The sequence below is a fragment of the Galeopterus variegatus genome, unplaced genomic scaffold (genome assembly GCF_000696425.1).
Source record: "Galeopterus variegatus unplaced genomic scaffold, G_variegatus-3.0.2 Scaffold14, whole genome shotgun sequence".
In the NCBI taxonomy this organism is placed as follows: domain Eukaryota; kingdom Metazoa; phylum Chordata; class Mammalia; order Dermoptera; family Cynocephalidae; genus Galeopterus; species Galeopterus variegatus.
The window spans coordinates 368,661-385,427 of NW_007726125.1; the positions used below are offsets into that span (position 1 = coordinate 368,661).

Here is a 16,767-nt window from a genome sequence, read left to right on the forward strand (position 1 = left end):
AGCATGTCGGAAAAGCAGGTCCAGAAGCAGAAACTCCCACCAGCAGCCGCGCTGCCAAGTCAGAGGCAGCGGGGGCTGGTCTTTTTCTCACCGCTCGATGTTCGCACCCAAACACACAGTCTTGCTTTCCCCTTAACGCTTGCAGAACGTTTCTTGGTGTGAAGAAGCCAGTTAATTTAGCCATTCCTCGGTTAGGGACTATTTAGCTCATTTTTATTTTTCAGTATTACAGACAATGCTGCAGTGAATTATACAGATGTCTCCTCTTGCTGATGGGCTGTTTCTCCATGATAGATGGTGGTGAATGGTGGAATTAAGGGACCTTTAATGCAATTCCATTTAAAAGTTACCGGCGATCCCAAATTGGTAACGTTCTTGTTTTTTTTTTTTTTTTAATGACCTAGTGTGAGTAAGGTGGAGCACGTCCGTACCCTGCGGAGGGAGCTGTGGATGGAGCTGCAAATCTATCCAGAGGACTGTTTGCCAATAGTATTAAAAGCCTTTACATATGTACAGACTCAGCGTTTCCAGCCCCAGAATTTGTAACAAAATGATTGTGATGTGTAAAAAGATTTAGCCTCAAAACCGTACATCTCAGCAGTGTTATCACAGGGAAAAACGGGAAGCAATCTAATAATTCCAAAAGGAGAAATTGGTGAAATGCATCGTTCTACATGCATATGAGAAATATTAAACAGCTATTAAAAAGCATGCTGTGAAAGACTCGTAGGGAAATGTTCATGGCATAGCTGTTAAATGAAAGGATTACACAAAGTATGTACAGGGACAACCCACTTTGAGCAAGACTGGAAGTAAATACACTAAAATATGAATTATAACTGTATCTGATGGAATGTCAGTGTCAGAGTGTTTGTTTAGCACAGGGCCCTGGAACACTACCCTAATTCAAATCCTGGCTCTGTCAACTGCTTGGTCACTTTAGGCGAGTTTCCTGATCTGTAGAACAAGCATAGTATCAGTTTCCTTAACTGTAAAACTGGAAAATGATTCTACTTACCCCAGACAGTTGCTATAAACACAAAAGGATTTAATATTTGTAAGTGCTAGGAACACTGCCTGGCACATAATTGAGTGAAATAAATCAAATCACCGCATAAGTGATTTTAAACATCTTTGGATGGTGGGATTATAGATTTTTATTCCCAAATAAATTGGAAGAAATTTATTTTGTAGACAGTTTTTTAATAAATAAAAATTCAAAGGCAATTGCACTGAAACTTGACAGAATGTTTCAAATGTTAAGAATATCAAGGAAAATTCTAAAACAGAATAATGAGGAGGAACTAGCACTACCAACTATTAAAACCTGCTATGATGGTTCAAAGTAATTATAGGAAGACTTATTGAAATACTAGATAGTTTAGGCATAAAATAATTTTAATGTGATGTAGGAAACATCATAACACGACAATGGAAAGGAATTCAGTACATACTGTTAGGATAACTAGTTAGCAATTTGAAAATAAGCAGTTAAGTATAAAACCAGATAATAACCAAAATGGAAAACAAAATTAAATATCTAATACCTGAAAAGAGAATACGTATTGGCTTAAAAGCAATAAAAACCATAAAAAGTCAACAGATATATCTATATAAAGATTTTAATTTACTTGTAAAAATAATTTTTTAAATATGGAAAAATAGTTGTTAAAATATGGAAAATGGTTATATTTAAAATATAAATAACTCTGATAAAAAAAGATAAGACCCCCAATAGATAAATGGGCAAAGGAACTGAGTAACAAAAAAGGAAATACGTCTAGAAAGTGAAAAAAAAAAAAAACTTTAAGCTCACTTTTATAAAAGGGGGAAAAGGCAAATTAAAATATATTAAAGTATTATTTTCACCTTATCAAATATCACTTTAAAAAGTGTTTTCATACCTAATTCTGGCAAGGGTAGGATGAAAATAGTTCTCTCCTACATTACTGGTGAACTTATAGTGTAGAACAATCCTTTTGGGAAACAATTTGGCAATATAACAAGAACTTTACAAAAAATTCCTAGATTCCCAATAATCTGACTCCTGGGAATCTGTTCATAAAGAAATATGGGCCGGCCCGGTGGCGCACTGGATAGTGCGCCGCTTGGGAAGCGCGGCGGCGCTCCCGCCCGAGGGTTCGGATCCCACGTACAGACCAGTTCCCGCTCACTGGCTGAGCGAGGTGCGGGAGCAACGCCAAGGGTTGCAGTCCCGTTGCCGGTCCCGGTACGGGGGCAACACTGAGGGTTGCGATCCGTTGCCGGACACGGAAAAAGACAAAAAAAAAAAAAAAGAAATAACTCAAAAATATAGTGCGGCAAGGGGAGAGTTGAGGGAATCATGATTTTCAACCTTTTCTGAACATTTGCTTATACTCGCTAAATATTATCTAAATATTTGCTAAATAGTATCTAAATAACGATCAACTTAAATATTCAAAAATTGGACCATGATAGAACTATCCAATGATAGTCCATCTTAAAAAAAGATGGTTATAAAGACTGAGTAGCAACATGGAAAGTGATTATGTAACATTAATTGAAAAAGTAATAGTAAATTTTATGTGTAGGCATACTGTTACATAACTATGTACATAAATGGGATGTTAAAAACCAAAACACTAAAAATTATAAACATGACTAGTGAAATTATAGTTCTTTTCTTCCATTTAAATATGAGGGGTCTTCAAAAAATTCATGGAAAGATTCATATTATCTTTTAATTCCATTTTCCCATGAACCTTTTGAAATACACACATATATGTCCCAAATGCGTTGCGATTTATGGAGATTAGTTTAATCCCTCAAAAATTTTTCGCGTATGAATGGAAGCTCAGAGGATCTGCTTGGATCAATTTGGAGATATAAAATAACCGTCCATTTCCATCGTTAGGCCCAGGGACAGGAACCAAGCTGGACATTAGAGGAAATACAGAAATTCAGATGGACAGAGGAGGAAAAGGACCTCCCAGTAAGAGCCCCAGCAAAGCAATGGAGGTGGAGGGTGGCTTGCTCCAGGAATGGCGAGCCCCTCCACCAGACCAAGACAGCCTGTTTCCAAAACTATGTTTCTCAGAACAGCTATTTCATGAGATGTTCACATGAAAAAACACAAGAAAGTGTTCTATGGTCAAATAAATTCTGGAAATATGTAATCATACTCTGTCTTGAAGAGTTACAATACATATTAACATATTAAAAGCTCTGAGAAATCCTACAGGAAAGAAATGTTTGCATTTATTTCATCTAAAGTTGCATCAACAAATTGGACCATAGAAACACCACCACCACTTTTTTGTTGTTTCAACCTGGGGGAGATGCTTCAGGCTGCTCTGGAATACAGGCCGGAGCTCATAAAGATGAAGGGAGCAGAGAAAGGAGGGCTGTGACACTGTGATGAGCTCTGAGTTGTGTTAAGGAACTTGAACTTTTCATTTGGAGAGTAATGGACCCCAGTGTGGTTTCAGAAAGCTGCCCTTGGCAGCCACATGGGAGACCCTGGGGAACCCTGGAAGCAGGGTTTCAGCCCCTGCCTCATTCCCTGACCTGCTCCTTCCCCAGCTCCCCACAGATGTATCTACCAGTGTTCCTACTCATTGGCTAGGCCTGTCCTAATGCCTGAGCCAGTCCTGATCAGGGCAGGAGGTACAGCGAAATCAGGAGCTTTGGGCTTCAACATCTCCTGGGGAGTCTGTGACAGTTTTGCTATCATGGGGTGTTCTATCCAGGGTGCCAGGATGAGCCCCGTGTGCCCATGCAGCCTGAGCCATAGCAGCTTTCCAGTCTCTCCCTTCCTAGTCCAAGAGAAGAGGATTTTGTCTCAGTTTTCCTGCCTGCTGAGCCTGGAACCCTGTCCTTATCCTCTGTCCACTTGTTTTTTCCTTCCTCAGGGGTCTGTTTTCAGCTCCCTACACTCCATAGGCACAGGTGAGCAGGTCACCCAGAACCATAACACCACTGCTTACACAGCATGGCACCTCCATTCACCCAGAATCTGGGCACATTCTTGACCCCTTCCCTCTCCAAGGTCCTGTTGATTCTGCCCGCTGAATGCCCCTCAAACCATTATCTTCTTTCCATCTCCCCTGCCACTGCTGCAGACCAAACCACTCCAGCCTCTAACCCAGACAATTGCAACAGTCTCCTAAATGAGCTCATTGCTTCCAGTTTCTTGGCAGTCAAGTGATCTTTGAAACATACAGATCAGATCTCATTACTCTCCATGGGATCACTAGCTCCAGCATATTAAGGATAAAGTCTTCAAATTCTTAATGTGCCTGAAGATGCCATGCCCAATCTCCAGCCTCATCTCAAACACGCCTTCTCCCCACCCATTCTCTGAGCTCCAGCCACAATGGCCTTTCCCTTTCTGAGGCCCCTCCAAGACCCCAAGCCCTTTTCGTTGCCTCAGAACTTCCCCCATTGACACATTGACACACCAGGCCTCCTTGTTTGGAATGGTGGTCTGCCCATATGAGTTTGCCATACCCTTGGCCATAGTGCTTTGGACAGCAGGATGCCCCCACTGGGTGCCTGTAACCCCAGTCAGTGATCACAGTTCCCCTCCTGCTCACCTCCCTTACCACCCCCATGGTTGAGGTCCCAACATGACCTGCTGGTGAGCCGGTCCCCTTCAGACACACGACACCAGTGAGGTGGCCACTACATCCTCTGGACCCTGTATCCAAGATCCTTCTGTAAGCCAAGACCCTTCTGTAGCAGGGGACAGTGGAAGGAGCATAAGCTTTGCCTTTGACAGTTCTGGTTTTGAACCCTGGTTCTACCACTTATTAGCTGTGTGACTCAGCAGGTTGCTTAACCTCTCTGAGCCCCTTTTCCTCCTTTATAACATGCAAATAAAGACACAATAGCGCAGTAGTTAAGAATGTGGGCTTTGAAATCTGACTGCGTGGATTTAAATCCCTCTCTCCTCTATATACTATCCATGAAGCCTCTCATACGAGCTTCAGTCTCATATGGAAAACATAGGGATAATAACCATATGTACCTTCCATGTTGTGAAGATACAAGGGTACTTCAAAAAGCTCATGGAGAGATTCACATTATCTTTTAATTCTGTTTTTCCATGAACTTTTTGAAGTACCCTCATATTGCAAGTGCTTAGCACAAGTGCTAGCAGGAAGCAGTCAGTGGCTGTAATTACTATTATGGAAAGCATGTGGCACTGTGTTTGACACATTAGGGGGACTCAATAATTAGTTCACCACTACCTCCTCTTTTCCCCGAGTGAAGCAGGATCGATATGCCACCAAGTCTTTAGGACATGAAGATTTCAACTCAGATCTCATCACAGGTCTACATGGGGGCACACTACCCAACATGGCAATGTTCACGACCCAAGAGAAACGGCTTCCTTCTTATAGGAACGTTGCTCAGCTGAAAGATCATTTACCCGTGACAAGAAACCAGTCAGTGTGGAGGAATTCTTTTCTGATGATTTACTCATTCATAAAAAGTTCTCAAGGTACAAAACGACAATGAAAAAGGTGTTTTCAATAATGTGGCCTGGCAGAGTGCGTCTGAGAGATGTGGAGCAGCCAGCCACACCTGTCAACACGGTTGGCCTCCCTGGGGTCAGCATCCACCAGGAAAGCAGCCAGGGAGGGTGGAAGACAGGAAACCCCCAGCAGCATGGGGCCAGAGGAGGAATAAAGAACTGGCAACTGGGGACGGGGGAGATACAGGGACCAAGGAGGCTTGAAGCCGGAGAGCAGAGGCTACAAGTCAGTGTGCGGGGGAGGGTGGTGGGCGTGGGAGGAAAGCAGGAAACGAAACAGAGGAAGGAGCCCTGCTAACTTCTCCTCTGAGCCACTCTCCGTTTAGACAATGGATAGTTCCCAATTCTGCACCAAGACCACGTGCCCTGGGGGACTTGCCCACCTCCTGCCTCTGGGACAAGAAACAGGCTGCCATGCAGGGCACAGGGCATCATGAAAATGTCTAGGAGGACTAGATTTGCATCTAGGGAGTGGTCTCCATGAGCCACAGCATGGAGCCCTACCGCCACCGTTGTGGTCTTCTATCTGGTTTTAGCAGATCTTGTGCAAAGAGTATTCATAGCAGCTGTAGGGAAGAAGCAGGTAAGGCTTGGTGGACTGCTCTCTCCAGCTCCAGAGTGGAAGTCAGTGGAAGAAATTCCCAACCGTGCACGGAAGGTGCTGGCAGGCCTGGAGGTGTCCTCATCCCTCTAACCTCAGTCATCCTGGAGAAATCCAAGGGGTAAAGAAAAGAGATGTGAATAGAGCACATTTCATTTAAGTCTTCTTGGCTGGCCCGTTAACGCACTTGGTTAGAGCATGGTTCTGATAACATCAAGGTCCAGGGTTCGAAGCCTGTACCAGCCAGCCGCCAGAAACAAACAAAAACAGAAAACATCAAAGTCTTCAACAAGTCATTGGACCAACAAGGCTACAACCAGGTGGTACCAGTGGGCCCTCAGCCACCTGCCTGACCTCACCTCATCAGAGCTGGCCCTGGGAACTGGCCTGGCAGCTCCACCTGTTCAGTCCAAGACTCACATTATTAAGACAAAAGAGAATCCAGACATTCTATGCTACCTGTTGCTACTTTCTCTGGCAAAAGCCATCATCTTCATCACCTAGGTAAATAGCCCATCTTTCTGTGACTTCTTTGCTTTAAATGTCCGATTTGGTGCCTTTTGACATCAGTGCAAATCCTCAGGTGAAATACACTTCAGAAACACGACTGTGAATAGGTTGAGGATCAACTTGGGGGCTCGACCTCAGCAAACGACCACTAGTAAGGACCAAGTCAGTCATTTTCTGGTCATCTTGGGCAGGGAGCCCAGACCAAAGGAGAAACACTTGATGTAGAAACATTTTGAGACTTAATGACTACCTCTGGATCCCTCTGCACCCCTCCTTCCCATCACTTGTTTTTATAAATCTTTCGGCTTCATGTAGGTTGGCATAGTTTAGACCCATCAACAGGTAAGGCCCCAGGTTGTCACCCTTCATACCTTGAAGGAATTTTCCTCATGCTAACATACTCTCAAGAATTCCACAGAATTCCACCAAAGCTGGGGGTAAGATTTATTCTGCAGTCTCCTCATCCTACCCCCGACCACAACCAGTATGTACAACCACACCAAGGCCAGGTACACAGTTGTCCCCTTGACCTACCCACTCCTCATCCTCTGCCCCATCCCCCTGCTCTCGGAGCTCCACTGTGGCCCCCTCTGAAGATTTTTGGGCCATGATGTTGTCTGTCCAGGACGCCCCTGTCTTTCCATCACCAGCGAAATTACACTTGGTCACTGTTCCAGCCTCAAGTTTGGCTATTGAATCTGAAAGAAGAGAAGAAGTTGAATGTCCTCTCTCCCTGTGGCAGAAATATAGTGGAGGGTAGGCCCCTGCTGGTGAGGTCCCCAAGGCCTGGGTCAAGCCGTTTTTCTCTCCAGGTCTAGGTGTGGTCATTGAAGCCCTGGGTGGTACTACCAAGGCACTAGACAGGAGAGGTCATCCATAGGGACTATGGGTTTTGGTGTCGCCCCTGGATCCAGGATGTTCAGTCTAATAGTCCCAGGACACTTGTTCAGGGTTTTAGGAATAAATCTCAAGGGGTTGGTCATGTCCCCACAGAGGCCAGAGCTGGCCTGCTTCCCTGAGTTCTTAGCAGGAGGGGTGGGAAGCCTCGGAAGGGAGGACAGGAGCCCCCACAGGCCACACAGGAGCACCGGGCCAGCATGAGGGCCACGCTGCTCACCTAGGAAGGGGCCATCACCCCGAGTTTTCAGCCGTACACCAGTCCCCAGCTTGAGCTCCATTGCTTCCATCTCCACCTCAGGCATCCAGAATGCCACTGTGTGCTTGGGGGTGAAGCTCTCTGTCAACGCCAACAGCTCTGGCTTATTCACCAGCCCCTTCAGAGCCTCGGGCGTGAGCGTGTCGCTGTCCCCTTTGGCTTCCAGCTCTGCAGGCACACAGTGCAGGAGGGTTATCACCCCATAACAAGCACTTATGGAGGGTTCTTTAGGAGCCAGGTGAGGGCTGAGTGTTTTACATGCCCACCATGCCCGTAGGGTAGGCCTCTCAGGACCCATTCTGCAAGTACTCATCAAGGAACCCCACAGCAGAGAAGTCATGGGCATGGGTTCCGGAGCCAGACTGCTGGGGCAAGTCTAGGCTCTCCTGTAACTTGGGCAAGTTACCTTCTCTGTACCTGAAAAATAGGGTAAAATTGGACCTACCCAATAGGACTGACATGAGGTGTAAATGAAATAAAGTATGTAAGGCACTTAGCACAATGCCTGGCACATAGTAAATCCTCAGTGACTGTGAATGTGTTTTTAGTATCCCCACTTTACAGATGGGAAAACCAAGGCTTAGTGAGGTTAAATAATTAGCTCAAGGACGCACAGCAGTGGAGGCGGCAGCCCCACTTCCCCACAATTCTGCCATCTTACTGAGACCCGAGTTATCAGGCAGGGTTCTCTCCAGGCCCTCAGGGTCTTCCTGGCTGGGGTGGGGTCTGCTGGAACCTGGAGCAAACTTTGCTAGTCCACATACTCTCTCCTGGCCTGCTCATCCTGGCCCTGGCAGAGCTCATGGGCTCAGAGAGAAACCCAAGTCCTAAATCTGCAGAGGCCAGGAAGTTCCCAGACTAAGAAGTGAGGCCCAGCCTCACAGGTAGGGGGTGCCACAAGACCTCACGAAGGTGTGCATGGCCACACCCCTGCAGGGCAAACTGGAGCTTGTCCGACAGGCTGCCTTCTCCACACCAACCCCCAGGTGGCCGCACTCTGCTGGAGAACATCCCGGCCAACCCACAAACACCTGGCTACATTCCATTAGTGGTGGATAACCTCAACCAAGCTCTGTCGCGGACACCTTCTGGGATTCCCGTGACACCTTGCTCACAGAGAGGACTGTGCCCTGACCAGTGTTCCCCAGACAAACCACCTTACCTGCTTAGCAAGATAATAGAAGTCATCAGGTGGGGCTGCTCTCTTCCCTGACACCACCTACCTGTCAACTTACCTCTAACCACACAGAACCTCTCCTCCTTCCCTTCTGTCTCAAAGGATGAGATGTCCCTCCTCCTGCCTCAAGCCAGTTTCTCCATCTGGGCTCCAGACTTTCCTGGAGGGCCTGCCTCTCCCTCCCCACTCCCTGGTCTTCCTCAAAGCCTTCCTGCATTCTGCCTTTGATACCCACTACTGCAGATCCCCTCCCCCCACACCCCAAGTCACCAGTGAGCTCTTCTTCAGCACCCGGCCCCACTGCTAGCTCCTCACTCCTGTTCCCCTTGGCTTCACTGGGCTCCCCATCTCCCTCACACCTCTCCAATGGTTCCTGCTCCTACTCCTGCTGGGACTCTTTCCCCACCCACCTCTTATTATTGCTGTTGCCCAAGATAACCTCCTGGGCCCACTTCTTTTCTCCTCCTGGGTAGTAACTTCCTCTGTTTGCATGGCTTCAATACTCTCAATGGGCTGATTGTTCCCAAATGTGTGCTGCCAGCCCAGCCATCTCCCCACGTTCTAGAACTGTACCTCCAAGTCCCCAATGGAAGTGCCACTGGCGACTCTAACTCAGTGTGTCCCAAACCAGAGTTCTTCTCCTCAAACCTCTCCTCTTTCACCTCCATTCCCCCAAGCCTGGAGCTCATGCCCAGCCCCTGGGGTCATTCCTGATTCCTTCCTCTTCCTCCGCCATCCAATCTAACACTGGGGCTGCCTCTTCTACCTCGGATTGGTCAAGTCTCTCCATCTCCACTGACTGGTCCTTAATCCTGGCCTCTTATCTCCATCCTAGGTTACCAGAACAGCCTCCCAGCAGGCTTCCCTGGTCTCCAGTCTATTCACTTCCCCAAGGATGTTTAAAAACAAATCTAATCTTATCACTCATCTATTTAAAGCCACTTGCTAAAGGCCTCCCCTGCATCTCGGTTGAAGTTCAGCTCCATCCCTGCCACCCACCCCACACAGTTTCTTGTCACCTGGATCAGGAGCCCTGTAGTCCCCATGCCTTTGGCACACTGTGCCCTCTCTACAAAACACCCTTCCAAGCCCAGGCACCGGCTGATTCCGGCTTATCTTTCAGCATTCAGTACTCATGCTCCCTCCTCAAAGGTGCCCCCAACCATGGCTGTCTGGCCTCAGAGTCCCTCCCTGGGATCCAGCCATGGGCCTGTCTCTTCTTCCAGACTGAGAATATCCCAAGTGCAGGGCCAAGTCTTGTTCGTCCCTGGACCTTCAGCATGTGGCACAGGCCAGGTACATGGTAGATGCTCACTAAATGTTCAGAGAATTAAACGAGCAACTGAAAGCATGAATGAATAAAATGAGATTCCCACTCAACCTCAAACTTCTCACACAGGGGCAGACAGCAAAGAGATCCTTCTACAGCCAAAATCAGGAAGAGGAACGAGGTCATGGAGGGCCTGCTGTGGTCTGAATATGTCCCCCAAAAATTCACATGTTGAAACTTAATCACCAATGTGATAGTATTAAGAAGTGGGGCCTTTAAGAGGGGATTAAGTCATGAGGGCTAATGGGATTAGTGCCCTTATATAAAAGGTTGAAGGGAGCTGCCTTGTGAGGACACAGCAAGAAGGCACCTCTTTGAAGAAGAGAGCAATCCTTCACCAGACTCTGAATCTGCCAGCACCTTGATCTTGGCCTCCCCAGTCTCTGGAACTGTGAGCAATAAATTTCTGTTATTTATAAATTAACCAGTCTAAGGTATTACATTACAGCAGCACAAACAAAGACAGGGCCCATGAACCAGGTGAGGATTTTGGCAGGCTGGGGGCCCGGCCTGGGCTCTGCACAAAGGCAGTAGAGCCCAAAGCCAAGTCTGTGAACAATTTGTCAGATGCAGGAAACAGCAGGGGTTGGTAAGGCCAGCCTAGCCCCTGGGACTGGGGTGAAGCAGCGGAGATCCTCTGAGCAAATGAGGGCAGGAAGGATTCCCATTGGGAGGCTCTCAGGCCACATGCCGCCTTCAAGGCCGACCGTGCTGAGAAGACACTTTCTAGGGGACAAGAGGTGTAGGAAACAAAAGCAGGCCACACTGTAGAGGGCCCTGAGGAAGGAAGTCAGAGGATACCTACTGTAGGATGACATGAGGAAGCCCGTGTTCACCTTCCTGGTGGTGCTGAAGTTGGGCTCAACTTCATTTCCCTTGGAGTCAAATTTGCGGCGATGGATACGACTGGGTTGGATATACAGCACGTAGTAGCGCTCCTGGGGCCAGGCAGACAGAGAGTGATAGGCTGCTTCACTGCCCCCCAACACACACACTCTGGGCTCTGGCTGCAGTCCTCGCCAACCTCACCCTGTAACCAGGAACCCCACTCCTGCTCTGAAAGATGTTCAAGCTGAGTAGAAGCCTCCACTCAAATATCCATTCTCTCATGTGTTCACTAGAGCACCTGCCACACGTAATGAGCTGCGCTAGAAGTCCATGATGGGGCGAGCATAGGCCGAACCCCAAGGCTTCTGCATAGCCAGAGGCAGCAAGCATGCACAGAAAACTGTAACCCAAGCACTGAGGACCCTAAATCCCATAAAGCAGGAGTGGACGCTGCCAAGGTGCCATGGAAAAGGCACCAAAAGGGAGCCCTGAGTGAGGGCAGCCAATCTGCTCCTTCCATCAGATGTAGGACCTGGAGCAAATCACTCCTAGCCTTTTGAGCCTTTTGTTCCCCTGTCACACAGGGACAATGTGATGATGACTACTCTCAGGAATGCTGTAAGGATTCAATGAGGAACTCTAGGAGCAAGCGCGGTACAAAGCACGAAGCGTGCTGTAAACGCTGTTCGCCAGCTATTCTGATAAAGCAGGCGACGATGGCTCCCAGGGATTGCAGAAGAGAAGACAACAGGAAGGCAAACCTGCAACTGTGGGAATAAAGGTGTAGGGAGAATATTAAAATCCTGAGACAGGTAGGATGGCCGGTTATATCAGTTGCTTAGAGCACGTGGTATTATAACATCAAGGTCAAGTGTTCAGATCCCCATATCTGCCAGCTGCCAAAAAAAGCCTGGGACAGGTACATAAAATAAAGCCAAGAGGCCCAGGAGCACATTTGATCAACTCGGGGCACACGAAGACCTTGTGGGAGCTCAGGCTGGAAAAGCAAGTCGGATCAATTTGGGACAGGCCTTAAATTGGTGTTTGGAGTTTGGGTTTTACGTGGTAGATGAGAAGGAATCCGGAAAGGTTTCTGAACAACAGTGAGACCCTCAGAGATGTCTTTCCAGAAACACGTTAGCAGCAGGCCAAGGGTGAGCTTTGAGGGCAGCCAGAAGGCACAGGGGTAAGTGCAAGGTTTTATCAGGACAGACTGGGGGCCCCTCTGAGGTGAGTGGACATGGAAACAGGACAGGAAGGGAGGGAAGGGAAGGACCAGCCGAGGTAGGAGTCCAGCAGGACTGGCATTACTTACCTGCGGCGGGGAGGGCAGGAGGAGGAGATAGTAGGGGTTTGCAAGTGGGTGGCTGGGAAGAACACTGCACTACAACCAGGAATAAGGAACTCAGAGGAGGCAAGTTTGGAGAGCAGCTGAGAGAACACTCTGCCTGTCCGAGCGCAACCGAGGCAGGCCAGCCTCCCATCAGCATGGGGATACTTCTGGGGGCTCAGGATTGCTGTACCCACCCGCTGACTTGAGTACTAAGGAGGTGAGGATGCAGCAAAGCATCTCTTGGCATGAAAATAGTGAGCTGGGGACTGAGGCTGTTCCCATGGGGTGTAGGCTCCATGTAGCACCAGGCCTCTGGCTACCCTCTCAAGAGGGCATTTTGATAAGTTCAGTTTCAGAGACCAAAGAGATAAGGCGGTCAGCACATCTAGGTGGGGCTATTTGAAAGGGGGGTAGAAATTCAACGCTAGTGCTCAAAAAAGAGACTCAGGCTAGTATAGGATGGTGAATGCCAGGTGTGTCTGAGAACACCTGAGATGGGGTGGTAATAAAGAGCATGACCCCAGGAGGCTGAGAGGGCAAAGGTAGATGGGGCATGGACACAGGAACTGGAGCCCCAGACAATGTCAGCAACATAGACTTCACGTGCAGGCTATGTTGGGTTTAGGGCCTGGTCATCTCTCAGCTATGACTCAGGCTCTTTTGGCAAGAGCCCTCCCACCTGTGCTACCCAGCACAGCCCTAACTGTTCCCTTTCCACTCAGTGGTCCCGTGTGGCTGCTCATCTCCCGGCCCACTTCCCACCTGCTCTGTGAGCCCATCAAGGAAGAAGCTGGATCCCGAGTCTGGGCACTGGCAGAGCCCAACACAAGGAGATGCCTTGGTGGGTAAGGACTGTAAAGCCAGTACCCTCCCTGTGAGTACCACTGAGGAAGTATCGTCACCTTCCTGCCATGGGCGTCCAGGATGCTGTGCCGAGATACATCGACCAGTTCTCCCTCCAGCAGGATGCCGTTTCCCCTGCGGATGAGAAGGAAAGAAGGGATGGCTGGATCTGTCAGTCCTCAGGAAAGAGTCAGCACTTAGAGAGAAGGAAGTCCCACCCGTTCCTCCTATTCGCCTGGCCCTGAGCAGCTTCTCTGTGCTTCCCATGTCAACACATCCATCCCTCCAATGGCCCCCCAAGGCTGGGGCACTGCCCAGAGGGTGGGAGGAACCTTGTCAGGCTGCCCTAAGACCAAGCTATGACCCCCTCCTGCAGAGCCACTGGGAGTTACTGTAACTAGAGCCTATGTCTTCTTATCTACAAAATGGAGAGAAATATAGCCACCATTATCTGCTCCTCGGATGATGATGTAAGATCATGTACGTGAAGGAGTTTTGTAAATTATTAAGTGTTTACTAAAAAATTTTACTTTTCTATTTAACCAAACGGGAGGGGTGTAAACTGCTATAAATTATCTTCTCCTTTCACCTGTTTCAAAACACTTTTATATTACTGTTCTCGTTCATAACCATGTGGTCATCAACCAAAGGAAATGATTATTTGCCAGTTTAGAGGTAGAGAAACTGACACTCAGAAGTTTTGTGACTAACCCAAGATCACAGGGTCTGATCACGGAGGAACTGGACCCCAGCTACCTTATTCAAATTTTCATAAAAGCAGAACCTGGGGGCCTCCTTTATAGGAACTGCAGAAATGGGAGAGAGGTGGGGACAGCTGAAGATGATAGTGGAAGTGGGCTGCTGGGGCAGGGGGCAAAAACTTGACACCTCCCCCGACCTTAGGAGCTTCTATCCACCCCCCCCAAATTCTTTGTTTAAAAAAATTTAACTGACAAATAAAGATTGTATATATTCTAGGTATACACCGAGATGAGCTGACATACGTATATATTACATAATGATTATCATAATCAGGTTAACACATCCAACACCACCCAAGTGGTAAATTAGATCCCCAGGACTTGTTCTTCTTACAACTTAAAGTTTGTGCCCATTGACCATCTCCCCATTTCCCCCATCGCCCCAGCCTTCATCCCTTGGCAAGCACCATTCTACTCTGTTTCTATGAGTTTGATTTTTGCAGGTTCCACATATAAGTGAGATCATACAGTATTTGTCTCTCTGTGTCTGGCTTATTTCACTTCGCACAATTCTTTAGTGTTTGCAATTGCAAATGGATGGTCCGTTCGTTCTCATAACCTTGTGACAGCAGGGCCTGGCCCTCTGGATCTTCCACTTGTGACAGCAGGGCCTGGCCCTCTGGATCTTCCACTTGTGACAGCAGGGCCTGGCCCTCTGGATCTTCCACACCGGCCCCAGGCAGGCCCTGCCCTCGCCCAGCCCGATCAAGCCAACTCCCAGCCGCTGTTATGGCCACCGTCCTTCCTGGGGCAGGGCACAAGCCTGTGCAAAGGCCGGGAGGCACCACAGCCTCAGGAGTGGGGTTTTTAGTCACCGGGGTGGGGTAGGAACAGAAGGCGGCGTGAGCCGAGGCACGGCCCTCGGAGAACCATCTGGGAGTCGGGATCCTCTCCCGGGGGTCCGCCGGCAGACGGGGACTTTAAAGCAGATCTGTGTCTTAGGGGTGCGCGGCGGCCGGCGGCGCAGGGAGGAGCGGACTGGAGGCCGCAGAGGCGGCTTTGGCAACCCCGGTTTTGCTTCCCACCCGCGTCCCCCCACCCCGCGCCGCCCCAATCTTGCGGCTGGGTTCAGAGCCGCGGCGGGGGAGGCCGACCGAGGCCGGCGAGCCCAGGCCCGCTGGGGGGCGCGGCGGAGCCTACCCCTGGTGGGCGGCGGGGTCCCAGGACCCGGGCAGCCGCGCGCTCTGCACCGCCTTGTTCCGGAGGGCGCTGTCGCGGTAGATGCGGCTCATTATCCCGACCTCCCAGAGCCGGCGCGCGGGGCAGCGCCTGACGGACGCGCAGACAGCGGCCACTCTCAGCAGACAGATCCCGGAATGGCGCGGCCGGGCTCCAGGCGTTCCCGGGCGGGACTTAAAGGGGCCGAGCGTCATTCCTGCCCGCCGGACCGTGCGCGGCGCGGGGTGGGCTTCCGGGAGGATCCGCCGCTGGGGGCTCGGCACGGGGGGGCGGGGACGGAGGGGCCTCGTTCTCTTCTCTCTCCCTGCTTCCTTGCTACTGGAGAGAGCGCCCTGCCCCAACACACGCACAAAGAGGAAATTGAGGCCCAGACATCCTAGACGATCCGTCTTAGGATCAGCTCTGGAAGGGAAGGTTTCCAGAGAGCAGGAATGGAGAAGAGGAAACAGTGCTTAGGGATGTGGTCAGCACAGAAGCTGCCCGTTATGCCCCTCCCGCGGTCCCACAGTGGCTGAGGGAGGTGTCTCAGGGATCTGTGATGACAGACTCTGGGCTTAGATGACAGATCAACAACATACCGAAGTTTGAATCCCAGCTGTGTGAGCTTGGTGAGTTCCTCAGCCTCTCTGAGCCCTTTGTGCCTGGCAGGTGGGTGCATTCCTGGAGGCCAGGTGTGCCCTTTGGGAGAACTTTCAAAGGGGAGGTGGCCAGGCAGATACCCGGGAGTCCAGAATGAACTGTCAGTGTTGGAGAAAGCACCCTCCCCCACACAGGCACATTATGATTTAGGTGGGTCCTAGCCACTTCCTCCATCAAAAAAATTTTTTCTTATATTTTACCACTGGGTTGGAATAAAGATTAATACTTAATATTATATATCAAAACATTTTCTTCAGCTTAAAATTTTTCTTCTGATTTTAAAAGAAGTTAAAACATTTTCAAGGGCCGCTAAAAGTATTATGGGCCATAGGCATTGTGCCTAATGGATTAGTCTATCCCATCCCGTATCTGGCCTACCTGGCTGCTCAGTTTATGTCCTAGAAGGAAGGATATAGAAAAGCCCTACTGGGAAGCCCCTCTGGGCAGAACTGTCCTTTGGCTCTCTTCTCAAAACTCCCGGGCTGCTCACAGCCACCTGGCTGGCATGTCCCCCTCACTGTGGCTCCAAGTTTGTACTGCTCTCTATGGTAGCCACTAGCCATATATGGCTATTTATATTTAAATTTTAATTAATTAAACATAAATAACATTTAAAATTCAATTCTTCAGTCTCACCTGTCACATTTAAAGTGCTCAATAGCCAAATGTACTTAATGGATACCATTTTGGACAGTGCAGACACAGAACATTTTCACCATTATAGAAAGTTCTATTGGACAGGGCTGCTCTAAATCTTTTTGTAGGAACAGTCGTCTCCTGCCTGTTAGAATCTGCAACTTCACCCCATCAGCACAATCTGCAGAGCAGCCACCAGAAAGGCAGGGGAACCTAAAAAAACAAGAAAAAGGTGTTGTTTCTATTTTAACAT

At 48.9% G+C, this 16,767-nt stretch overlaps 1 protein-coding gene across 1 annotated transcript; it reads right to left on the reverse strand.

The window, feature by feature from the left end:
* Positions 1-5,439: 5,439 nt before the first annotated feature.
* ARPIN (actin-related protein 2/3 complex inhibitor) lies at positions 5,440-15,405 on the reverse strand. Its single transcript, XM_008563566.1, has 6 exons — positions 15,201-15,405; positions 13,359-13,434; positions 11,101-11,233; positions 7,750-7,956; positions 7,167-7,330; positions 5,440-6,226 (listed from the first exon to the last, which is right to left on the reverse strand). Exons 1-6 carry the CDS (start codon positions 15,290-15,292, stop codon positions 6,218-6,220), a joined length of 681 nt encoding a protein of 226 aa, XP_008561788.1. The 5' UTR covers positions 15,293-15,405; the 3' UTR covers positions 5,440-6,217.
* Positions 15,406-16,767: the final 1,362 nt, after the last annotated feature.